This window comes from Siniperca chuatsi, linkage group LG23, assembly GCF_020085105.1.
Source record: "Siniperca chuatsi isolate FFG_IHB_CAS linkage group LG23, ASM2008510v1, whole genome shotgun sequence".
NCBI lineage: Eukaryota > Metazoa > Chordata > Actinopteri > Centrarchiformes > Sinipercidae > Siniperca > Siniperca chuatsi.
In genome coordinates this window covers 21798877-21811912 of record NC_058064.1, presented here as the reverse complement: position 1 = coordinate 21811912, position 13036 = coordinate 21798877, and the positions used below count along the sequence as shown (strand labels likewise).

Here is a 13036-nt window from a genome sequence, read left to right as displayed (position 1 = left end):
GGTGCAAGCATTGTCAGAGAAATTGCTGAAAGACATTGATGTGGCACGTGTGGTGTCAGCACTGAAAAAAGTATGAAGTGGAGGTGGAGCTGAACATTTGAAAATAGGGGGGGAATGAAAAAAAGAACACTGGAATTTCCCATTGCACTTGAAGCATAAAATTAATTTAGTTTGATAGTTCAAAGTGTGCTACCTCATGTGCTAGTGTGCTACAGGTATGAGGTAGTAGTTGAAGTTTAAATTTGAGTAGGTTTGAAGCTTGTTTGAACATTCGGCCCATAGACTTTCATTTTAAAAATTGTTTAAAAAATAAGTTAAAAAAGAATATTTCAAAAGTAATGAAATATATGAAAATTTTGTTAATAGCACAACATTCATAAAGAGCTGAACATTTTTAAATTTGAACACACTTTCTATCTATAATATGTGGAAGTACCTGATATACAAAAATGTGTCCAGAAAAATAATAATGTAGTTGTTAATTCTTAATTTCTTACTGCCATTGGTTGTAGGACACTTAATAACATGAGAGGTTCATATCCTTGTTTGATGTAGGTAGATATTTTTAGAGTTAACTAAAATAAATTGTGAGATGCTTGATGAATACAGTCTGGCCATATAGTGTTTCCAATGTTTGAAATGCTTTCCTTCAAAGGCTCAGAAGAGACTTGGAAAAAAGACTTACTTGAATGACAGTGGCTCAAATTCCAGGACCAGGCAGTTTATGATTTGGTGGAATGCGACTGGTCTGTCTGAGCATGACAATAACAACAGTACTTTCACTGCTCTCCTCGCTGTGGTTCTTCTGCCCAGGTGATCCACTGGAATTCTCCCAAGAAGCTGCGAGTGAAGAACAAACATGTGGAGTTTTTTCGGAATCTCTATCTAACCTTTCTGGAGTACGATGGCAACTTGCTGCGGCGAGAGCTGTTCGGCTGTCCCAGTGAGGCCGACCACAACAGTGAGAACGTAGGTGGAACTGCTTCTGTATTTCTGGTTGTGTTGTCTATTTAGTGCTGAAGATATGAAGGGTGGTGATAAACTAGTGTTCAGTCGACTGTTGCAGGTCACAAAACTTTTAGTTCCTGAGTATCTGAAAAAAAAAATCCTGATCAAAGAATAAGTTAACAACCCTAAGAATCTAACCAAGCAACTGATGGCAGCTTTCAATACAACTTTTTAATACTCAATACTACTGACAGAACTCGTTGGTACTTAAAAGTACTAGAACAAGTTTTGAGGTTTGATACTTATTTCTGTATTTAAGTGGTCCGACAGGATGTGACTGAAAGTACTGAACCTTTGACTCCTCTTTTTTTTTTTAAAGAATTTACCTCAGTTCTAAGAAACTGATACTCTTTTTTTGGAATGTTTTTGGAATGTTGCTTAAGAGGACCCAAGTGCTGAGAAAACACCACAATTTCAGACTTAAACAACATAGATCTTTGCTGAAGACACAAATGATAAGGCTGATCAGTCAAGGCAAACTACTGACTGTCAGTCCCTGCAGCCGGATTCCAACCCAACCTCACAAATGTCAAGGAACATCTTCGACAGTATCGACTGCTGACTAGGGTGCTGATACTGTGCTGACTAGGGTTTTCTCGATGCATTTATCATATCCATTATGAGAATTAACCTTCAAGTTCAGCCTAACAATATTTCTTTATTGAAAACAATGGTATTACATTGTCATGGTATAATTTGCATAGCCAAATATTGAATTGTGACCTTGCTCGTAAAAATGATATCACATCTTGGCAAAGAGTAAGGTTTACATCCTTAATGAAACAAAAATGTACATTACATACAATTCTGAATCAGGCAAATCTCTGTATGCCAAAACATGGTTTTTGGTTGTTGTTTTCTTGGCTTTACAAAGCCAAATGTCATGACACTCAACTAAGTCTGGCAGCTGGTCAAGTGTGCAGCATTATCCCACAATTTATCCTGTCAAGACTGCAAAGACACACAAAAAACACAGAATCTGTAGAAACAGTGGGATGCAGCCAGGAGGAGGCTATGACAGCAGGCTTTTCAGTCCATCTTCCAATGTGTCCATTCAGAACTTTACATGTGGTTGACCACACGTTGTACGACCTGGTTTGTTTGAAGCTTACCAAGGTCTTGATACACCCTTGTCAGTGTCCAGCACACTGTATAGACTCTCTGTTGGTGTTATCATTCAGGCAATTACTGCGTCACGCCTGGGACACACAGCCTACCTGAACAGCACATGTGCATCGCGGAACTTCTTGCTTTTCATTATGGTACCCATATTAACAGGTTAGAGCAGCCACACAGCCCGCGTGAACAGCGCGGCTCAGGCAGCTAGAGATACAGCATCTAACCTAGTTTTTTCCGTGTGACACGGGTGGTTCTCAGCAAAAATAGACAGTGAAAATTATCTGTTCATAGTCATACGGAGATCATACTAGCAACATTACACACTTTACTACACAATGTCTGTATCTGTAGAATATGTCACAGAAGGACACGATTGTCAGGAGTTGGGTTTTTACAGGACCAGCCACTATGGGGTTGTAGTATTATTTAATTTTCCATCATGGTATGCAAGAGCCTTTTTTTGCGAACACTAAATTCTAATGTGTCCTGAACCCAGAAAATAATTTGCTCACTCAATTTTTCAGAGTTTTAGCTGTGAGGCTCCTCCAGGGCCTCAGTGCCAGTGCAGCCCAGTCACTCACGGCAGCTTCACAGAGCAATGCCACACACCAAGTCCTGTGCTGACAGCCCTTCAGCCACATCTTTTTGCTGTTCCTCAAAGCAAAATGACAGACTTTGGTCGATGTGTTGCTCTATTAACACATCACTTTATCAGTATGCATGCACTGTGCAGAAGGATCCAGTTTGGGTTTCAGCAAATCCTGTATCACTGTTTGTGTGTGACATCTCATCAGAAAGTTGACAAGAGCTAATCAGGGAGAATTAATTGTAAAACTGCATTTTATTTGCATCAGAATGTAACAGTTTGGTTCTAAAAGGATGGGTTAACAAAGCATGTGACACTGGAGTCTGCGGTCTGTTTACCATTTCCTACCAACAGTCAGCGTTGGTAGGAAAGTGTACCTTTTTTTTACCACGACCATGATCAGTCATTTCCTTAACCAAGTAGTTTTTCTTTTAACCATGACGACAAAGGTTCCCAAACTTTAACAAAATAGTTGCTTTTAACCCAAACCATGACTTTTCCCTTTCCCCAAACAATTAGATTTTGTGCCTAAACCTAACCAAACCTTAACTATAGCAGTGGCAGATCAGAAAATGATCATATTAATAATTTGTGTAATGGCACAATATCAGAAAATGCTCATATTTAAGAATAATAATAATAAAACTTTATTTATAGAGCACTTATCAAAACAAAGTACAAAGTGCTTCACAACAAGAGAAATAAAATACCACAGTGAATGACGAAATATAAAGAAATAAAACACATAAAATACACAAAAGCAATAAAATAAACAGTAAAATAAACAGCCAGTTCAGGTAAAATCAGGATATGCTTTCAGATAAAAATGTGTTTTGAGACGAGACTTAAACGAAGACACTGACTCAGACAACCTAATTTCTTTGGGCAAGTTGTTCCAGAGCCTCGGGGCCCTGATAGCAAAAGCTCTGTCCCCCTTAGTTTTCATCCTGGACTTAGGAACAGACAGGAGACCCCTGCCCGAAGATCTCAAACTACGTGAAGGTTCATAAGGGATTACAAGGTCTAAAATATAATCTGGGGCCAGGCCATGAAGAGCCTTAAAAGTAATCAACAAGATCTTAAAGTCAATCCTAAAACAAACAGGGAGCCAGTGTAAAGAGGCTAAAACAGGTGTTATGTGGTCATACTTCTTGGTCCTGGTTAACAGTCTAGCAGCTGAGTTCTGTACAGTCTGCAGTTGTGTCAGAGTTTTTTGATTAAGACAAGTGATCAGGCTGTTACAATAATCAAGGCGTGAGGAGATAAAAGCATGCACAACAGTTTCTGCATCACTAAGATTTAAAATAGATCGGATTTTTGCAATATTTATGAGGTGATAGAAACATGATTGGACAAGCTCAGTGATATGTTGCTCAAAACATAAATTGCTATCAAACAGGACACCAAGATTTCTTGCAACAGGCTTGATATGTTGTGACAGGTTACCAGTGGATGGCAGTATTTGTTTAGTGATGTGTTGGGGCCCAATAACAAGGATTTCAGTTTTATTTGAGTTGAGCTGAAGAAAATTTATCAACATCCAATTTTTTATGTCAGACAGGCAGTCCTGCAGAGAACTCAGCGTACTAAGGTCAGTGGGCTTGACAGGGAGGTACAACTGTGTGTCATCCGCATAACAATGAAAAGAAATACCATGTCTGCAGATTACATCACCCAAGGGAAGCATGTATAAGGAGAACAATATTGGTCCCAGAATTGAACCTTGAGGCACACCGTACTTGATATGGGAAAAGGATGACATGAAGTTATTAATGCTAACACAGAATTTCCTATTGGACAAATAAGATGGGAACCAGTCTAGTGCAGTGCCAGATATGCCCACCCAGTGCCTCAGTCTATCTAAAAGAATGCCATGATCAATTGTATCAAAGGCAGCACTTATGTCCAACAGCACAAAAATTGAACACATGCCTGCGTCTGCATTCATTAAAAGATCATTAGTGACTTTGAGAAGGGCTGTCTCAGTGCTGTGGTGTTGACGAAAGCCAGATTGGAACTTTTCAAAGGTATTATTGTTTTCCACAGCAGCAAGAAGCTGCTTAGATACAAGTTTTTCGAGAATCTTCGAAATAAAAGGCAATTTGGATATTGGGCAGTAGTTATCCAGGAGGGTGGGATCAAGCTCAGGTTTTTTTAGGACTGGCTGGACACAAGCTGTTTTAAAGAAATCAGGGACACAGCCAGTAGACAGCGAGCTGTTAAAAATAATTTGTAAAAGGGGCGCAATACAATCCATAACTTCCAATAGAAACCTAGTTGGGATTTTGTCCAGAGGGCTGGAGGATACTCTCATAAGAGACATGATGTCTGCGAGTTCGGGCAGAGTAACAGCAGAAAAATTGCTCAAAGAATCCCTGAGCGGGTGATCCACATCTAAAAAGACAGGATTGGCGGTGATATCAGATCTTATTAACTCCACCTTTCCAGCAAAGTGCAAAAGAAACTTTTCACAATCAGCATCACACTCAGCAGGGGCACAAGGAGAGGCTAGGTTAACTAACTGATCCACAGTCTTAAATAGGAATCTGGGGTTGTGCTGATGGGCAGAAATAAGTGCAGAGAAATGACATGTTCTTGCATCCTTTACCATCCTGTTATAAAGGCGTAATAACTCTTTCATGGCCACAAAGTGGACCTGGAGACCTGATTTCTGCCATCTGCGTTCTGCTCTTCTGCATTTCTTTTTACAGCTTCGAATACTGTCATTTAACCATGGCTGTTTTCTAGTCTTTGGGTTTTGTCTATTTTTCAGAGGAGCTATGAGATCTAAGGTTGAAGAACACAGGTAGTTATAATAATCAACCAAATCGTTGGTGTTGGAGGAATTGGGAAACACACTGCCAGGAGAACTGAACAGTGTACAGAATTTAGAGGCACTATGCTCATTAAGGATGCGTGTGTACTTAGAGCGGACAAGACAGTACTAGCAGCCTGTAATTCACAGTTAAAAACAATGCATAGGTGATCAGATACAAACATGTCCCTGGTTTCCACAAAGTGAAGACTAGGTCTAAGGTGTGGCCACGGGAATGAGTTTGGCCAGACACATGTTGTTGTAAGTTGAAAGAGTTAGTGATGTTCATCAGCAGCAAGGGCATTAGAGGAGTCATCAACGTGAATATTAAAATCACCACAAAGAACAATTCTATCATAATTTAACACAAGACTGGATAAAAACTCATGGAGTTCCAACAAGAAGGAGCCAGCTGGTTTAGGTGGACGATATATATAATAGCAAATATGACTGGGAGGGGGCCACCAAGTTTAAACATGAGCACTTCAAAGGAGGAAAAATTCCAAGCTATGAGGTCACACTTAAAATGCTTCCTATAGACAGTAACGAGGCCCCCACCTCGACCACAGACCCTAGGGCAACTAAAGCAGTCAAAATCAGGAGGGCACAATTCAGCCAGCTGACTGTGATCACCAGGAAGTAACCAGGATTCAGTTAAAAACATAAAGTCTAAATCAGTGGAAGAGATAAAATCATTTAAAATAAACGTTTTGTTAGAGAGAGATCTTACATTCAGAAGAGCCATCTTAAAAAGTCTGTGCTGCTTCAGATTTGAGGTTGAGACTGGAGGTAGGGTTCTGGCCCGGATCTTTATTAAGTTATTATTATTGCTGTGTCGGCTGTGTCTGTTTCGCATTAAGGATCTGTCCGAAATTATCACAGGAATGTTAAAGGTGCCACTAGAGGGATCCGGGCTCCAGATAGCAGCACTATGATCAGTCCACAAGGGGGAGGTAGTGACAGCAGAGAGTACGTGGCAGTTCTTGGTGAGCAGAGAAGAGGAAGAGGAAGAGCGAGGGGAAACAGGTGATATAAATAGGCAGGTTAGCCGCCACCTTACTTGTTTGGGTGAAGACCATCTCGTGTAAACAAGGAAGAACCATCCCAGAATAAGTTAAAGTTGTGAATAAAACCAACGTCATGGGTGCTGCAGACAGACCGGAGCCAGGTGTGAAGGCTGAGGATCCTGCTAAAACGGCCAATTCCCCGACCCAGCGTAGGAATTGGACCCGAAATGAAAGCATGCTTTCCGGTGCTGTTGAGCAGGTCAAAAAGGCGGATGAAGTCTGCTTTCGTCAGCTCCGATTGCTGACGGGCAGTGTCATTGGTGCCGACATGGACTATGATTTTCGTGATAGTTGTCGGGAGTGCAGCCAGAAGTCCGGGGAGCTTTTCGAGGATGTCGGGGGTCGTTGCTCCGGGAAAGCAGCGTGTGACCGCATTAGCGAAGCGGATATTCCTCACTATGGAGTCTCCAACAATCAGCATAGTTGGGGGGATGAGAGGAGGCAGAGTCGATGATCGTGGAGCCCGCCGAGTTCCATCAGCCGTCCCTGGGATAGCTGTGGCCAGGGCGTCTCAGGACGAATGAGACCCCCAGAGCTTCTCCTGATCACGGCCTCTAAGAACCAATAAGAAACAACATATTTTGTAGTTTAGTTTGGAGGACTTGTTGCATGGGCATGTAAAGCAATCCTCTGTGTGGATTTTATATATAAGATGCTACATTTATACTATAATAAGAAATGTACCATCAGTTCTCCATCGTATCGAGACTATCTCTCCACCCCGATACATTTTCCATATGTACGGGGAATAATCCCCCTGCTGTCAAGGTTCGTGGATACTACTACAAGGACTTGCCTGTGCTGGCATGGAATCACTAATTGTATAGTCTCCACCTGAGTCAGGGTGCAGTGTGTGACAATCTGTGTTGTAATTTTGAAAGTTACAGCATTGAACCCACTTAATTGTTATAGTTGGGTGTCTGCCTGCAGGCAGCCTCCCTGGATTGCTGTTTCCCTTGTTCTGTTCTCCTTTTCTGCACTGTTTCTGGTGACCTCCCAGTTACGGTGCTCCTGACTCCCTGTACCAGTGTATAGCTTGCAGTTCTCATGAGCTAACACGTTTGGCAGGGCCCGTGCTGAGGGCAGACTGAGTTGGCTAACAGCAGACATCTCTCTTCTCTCTCCCATTAAAGATGTGTGGCTCATGGAGCATCAGTCGTCACACCAAATAAACTTAAAAATGTATCTGCTAGATGTATTAGCATACTAAGATAATTTCCTCGCAGATGGTAGTAAACTTGTAGGCTGCTTCCATTCCCCGTCCCTGCTGATCTCAAAGTGCTAGTACAATATGTCAAGTATGGCAAGCCAGCAGGGCCATGATAAGTGTGTGTTGTGTTTGGGACATCATCATGCAATATTGTCCAGGGAGAACCCACAGTTGTGCATGGATTTTTTTATAATGCCTGCAAATTACAGAGAGGCCCGCATTTTTGGAGTAAAGCGGACAAGGTCCCAAGGCACCAAGTGCCCAAAATAAAACTGAGAAAACTAGAAAGGCGCTATACAAATACAGTCCATTTACCATTGATCAGCTGTTCGTCTGTTTCAAGACGGTGTGCCTACCTCATGGGCCTTGTGGCTGGGAGCCTCTCTCGCTACCATTTATGCAGCAGCCACATGGTCATCTCGGTCCAGATTTTCAAGGGTCTATCGTCTGAATGTAGCAGCCAGTCCCTCCTTCAGTGAGCGAGTGCTGGGTATGTCTTATCTGGAGATGACTTGGCCATGCGAGCTACATGCTTATTTTCCACCATTTGTTGTCTTCTTTGGTCAGCTTAGCAACTTGTGGGCTGACCTCAGTGGCCACTCCATTCTCAGTTTCGGCCTTTGCGTCTTGAGGGGCTTTTATCTTTTCTACTTGGGTCAGACTTGTGTCTTGCAGACTAACTCGAGTAGCCCTTCTGCCTCTCAGGCTTGGCCTTTGCATCTTGCATGGGCCTTGATCTGGTTGGTATGTAAATAGTGCACATTGTTTGTTACTTGTTGTATGTGAACTGGGCTTGTGGGCTGCACTGTCTCCTCACAGGTTGTCTTAAAGAGTTTCCCCATACATAAGGAATATGTAATGGGGTGGAGAGGTAGTCTCAATATGAATGAGAATGTTTGGTTACATTGTATCCCTGGTTGTCTGAGTGAAAAGACTCTCCAGATCTCTCCAGCTTCCATGCATGACTCGTTCCGAACAAACTGTCAGTGATTCCATGCCAGCACAGGTGCTTTATAGTTTAATGATACAAATATCCATGTAATGTAGTGTTTATTGTCATTTTTAACTTAGAGCTTCCCTACAGAACAATTTTAGTGGCGTTGTAGCCACTTTTAACTTTTTGTCTGAACTTTGCAAGCTATAAAGGATGAGAAACAATTTTCCACTTTTCCCTGGCCATTAAATGTGACAAGAGATGAGCATGTAAGTTCATTCTTAACCTTGAAAAAAGCAGTCGATAGAACAACCAATGTCCTTTAAGTAGCGTTTGATTATATAGCAGGATATTTATTAGAAGATGGAGTTTGCCCAGTTGTCATGGAATTGATGATCAAATTTCCATTTTGTGAGCCCTTTGAAGACCTCTTGTCCAAGTTGGCCTAAAGTTTGAGCTTCAAAGTCAAAGAGATGTTGCAATGATATATGCAAATAAAGACATATGAATAAACTAGAACATACCTATGAATTTGAATAGCTAGAAGCAATGATTTACATTCCCATTGCCATTACATACCCTTAGCCAATTTGCTATGGGTATGTAATGTCACATACACACCTTTCTTGCTCCGTGGCAGTTTCTGCAGTGTAAAGATTGAATTCTTAAAACATTGAAATTGTGAGCAAACAATGGTTTAATAAATCCAGCTTCACAAAGACAATTATGATAATTACTCTACCTGGGTAGGCTGTGGTTTAGCAGGTAGAGTGGGTAGTATTATTTGCAGGGTCTGTGAGTTCGATCCCTGGCCCCTCCTGACCACATGTCAAAGTGCCCTTGAGAAAGACACTGACCCAACACCCAAATTGCTCCTGATGGTTAGGCCAGTGCCTTGCATGGTAGTTCGCTGCCATCTTTGTTTGAGTGTGTATGTGAGGCAAATGAGAGGCAAATTGTAAAGTGCTTTGAAAAAAAGTGCTGTATGAATGCAGTCCATTTACCCTGGCACAGTTTGGTATATGTATATACTTACGATCTTTTAGCTCTATTTTGATCATGGTGCAGAGGGAAGTTTTCCAGACAAAGTCACTGGTGCTCCACAAACACACAGTGGTTAACCTTCTGGTCCATAAAATGTCTTACTTTTGGTGTCCCTCTCCTCTCTGCCTGCAGCTCCAGAAGACTCTGTCAGAGCTGGATGAAGATGATCCTTGCTACGAGTTTCGTCGAGAGCGATTCACTGTCCACCGAACGCACCTTTACTTCCTCCACTATGAGTATGAACCCAGCTCTGACAACACTGACGTCACTCTAGTTGCCCAGCTCTCAATGGACAGGTACTGTTCGACGGCCACAGTAACTAACCTCAGTTTGCTAAAAAGGTAGTCGGTTATTAAATGTATTAACACTCCCTTGCATGTAAATGGGGAACTTTCTGAAAGACCCTTGTTCTGCAGCTGTTTCACAAGTGTGCTTAGGTGTGAAAGTGGGTAGGGTTTCAGGTGCTCTGCAGATTCTGCAGGTTCAGTGGAGTAGTAAAATGGAAGGAGTTATTTTGGGCGTCCAGGGTTCCAGCAGTAAAAGTTCCATATATGTTCTACACAGATAGTGTTAAGTGAAAGAAAATTAGAGCACCTCCAAGGCATAGAGTATGGTCTAGACCTGTTCTATAGGAAAAGTGCAATGAGATAACTTCTGTTATGAATTGGCGCTATATAAATAAAATTGAACAGAAGATGATTAAACTCACATCAGTACAAAACTGTTACATCTGGTTCTTGATAAAACTTAGAGCTGAAAGAAGCATGACTGGACAACATTCTTCACTTGAACCTCAAAACAGAGATCTGCATCAAATGACTCCAAGATTTCAAGCAGCTTGCTTAATGTTTAGTCATGGAACCAAGCTTACTGTGGAAGAATTTGTTGGACCAAAAACTATAACCCCAGATTTATCATCATTAAATTTTATAACATTTTGGGACTCCCAATATTTAATATTACTGAGGCAGGCAAAGAGATTATCTAGACTGCTGGAGTTACTCAATTGGAGAGGGACATATAGCTGTGTGTCATCCACATAACAGTGGTGGAAGACCCCATGGTTCTGAATTATCTGGCTGAGAGGAAGCATGTATATTGAAAACAAAAGAGGGCCAAGAATGTGTTACGGACAGATCAGGCCGGAGACACAAGGAGAATAGTGAGTACTTTATTAATACAAAAAGCGTGGATATAGAATGAGGGGAGAACTACTGTCCTTGGTCTGGAGTTGGCTGAGATCTGGCGAGGAGGGGGAAGTCCAGATGGTAGATCCAACTCGAACCAGGAGATTAGAGTAACACTCACTGTAGACGAGCGACACTCGAACCCAGGAGACGGAGTGGAAGACTCACGGGAGACGGAGCTCAACGGGGACTGGAGCTGGAGTGATCACACACGGAAGACTGGAGATACACTGAGACTGGAGCTGAAGTGAACCACACAGATGACAGGAACACGAAGGAGCCAGGGAAGAGGTACTGAATAGCAGTAGCAGAGAATGGGTAGGTTTCGGCGAAGGGAGTCCAAATTGTTCTAGGAGATAGGTGAACTAGCGTTCTGTCCTCTACCATGAACAAGACCGGACACTGACTGAGGTGAGGAGCTGTGTTATATAGGGAGTAGAGTGGCTGATTATGTGCAGGTGTGCTATGGGTGACAGGTGCTGGGAATCAATAATCAGGTGAGGGAGTGCAGAGTGACGGGGAAAGAACAAGACAGACTGTGACAGAATGGACCCTTGAGGAACACAACAATTAAATTTAGCAACAGACGAACAGGCATTTGCTATAACAACAGAGAAGGTTCTATTGGAGAGGTCTGAACGTAGCAGATGTAGAGCAATAGCCTTAACACTCACCCAGGTTTCCAGATGGTGCAGCAGAACAGAGTGATCAGTTGTGTCGAAAACAGTGCAAATTCTAAAACCACTAGGACTGAGCAATCACTTCTATCAGCTGTTAAAAGTAGGTCATTGGTGACCTTCAAAAGGGCTGTCTCTGTGCTATGGCAAGCTCTAAAACCTGACTGAAAACTATTAAAAATATTATTGTTCATAAATAAGATTAAATGAGTTGAAATTATTCTCTACAGCACCTTAGATAAAAATGCTAATTTTGAAATTGGTCTGTAATTACTGTGTAATGGGGGATCCAGATTAGGTTTTTTCAGTAATGGTTGAATAATCGCACATTTGAAACGATTAGGAAAATTGCCAGAAGTCAGAGAATTGTTAATAATCAATAGAATAAAATTATCAACCATGGGGAATACCTCTTTTATAAACTTAGATGGTATAATGTCTAAAACACAGGCAAAGGATTACATTTGAGAAATTAATTCACCTAATGCTGAGATATTAGATAGAAAGAATTTATAGAAACTGGGTGAGGGAAACAAGATTATTGTTGAAGGTGGGTAGATTTAGTGGATCAGGTGAAATTTGAGACAGAATGCTTTCTATCTTCCCAATAAAATGAGCCGCTTTCTGATTTTCATTGGAGCAATGTGGTCAAGAATGGAAAGACAGTGACTGTTGAAAGAGGTTAATAATTCATCTGGCGATGGGGTGAGGTTTTTAAAAAGAAGAGGAGGGCAAAGGAGCTTTAAAAATAACAGCTTTGTCGTCCGATACAAAGACATCTACTAAATCTACATTCTCTGGACAGAAACCAGAAGAATGTATTAAGTTGAGGATATGACCTTTGGAATGTGTAGCTCTTTTATCAGATTGTACAAGATTGAATAAGTCAACTAGATCTAGGAACTCCCCAGACATGGGTTATGAAGGGCAACATACATGAATATTAAAATCACTCAGATTAAGTACTACTTAAGTCATACTTATATAAAACGTCCGATACCATTGGCTCCTCTGAATTCGCATCTCTATTCTGTCATTCGTGACACAAATACCACCTTTGAAGTGAATGATCATAAATAGCTTGAAGGAGAAATTGTGCGTGCCTTTAACCCCAATTGTAAAACTCATCAGATTGCTATTATTGGGGAGCCTGTGGAGTGCAGAGAGGAAGAGGTGCAGTTGAAAATAAACCAATTTGCTCTTCATGGTGCTGCTGTTACTAGCCATGTTGAATGTTTTCTCTGCACCCACTGATACGTTTCCTATTCAGGGTCTTTTCCATGTACATGCACACATATGAAACCCCTCTGAGAATCCTGTCTTAGAATGTACATGGGCACATGTTTTTTCTAGAAATACAAACAAAATGCACAAATGCTGTTTGTTGAC

General features: G+C 41.5%; 1 protein-coding gene across 2 annotated transcripts in view; it reads left to right on the top strand.

The window, feature by feature from the left end:
- Positions 1–13036, top strand: part of large1 (LARGE xylosyl- and glucuronyltransferase 1) — a 154122-nt gene that overhangs the window by 124241 nt on the left and 16845 nt on the right. For both annotated transcript variants that reach the window (XM_044186216.1, XM_044186217.1), the window contains 2 exons: positions 814–969; positions 9916–10079. In XM_044186216.1, the coding sequence (XP_044042151.1) occupies positions 814–969; positions 9916–10079 (320 nt within the window). The remainder of the gene's footprint in view (positions 1–813; positions 970–9915; positions 10080–13036) is intronic.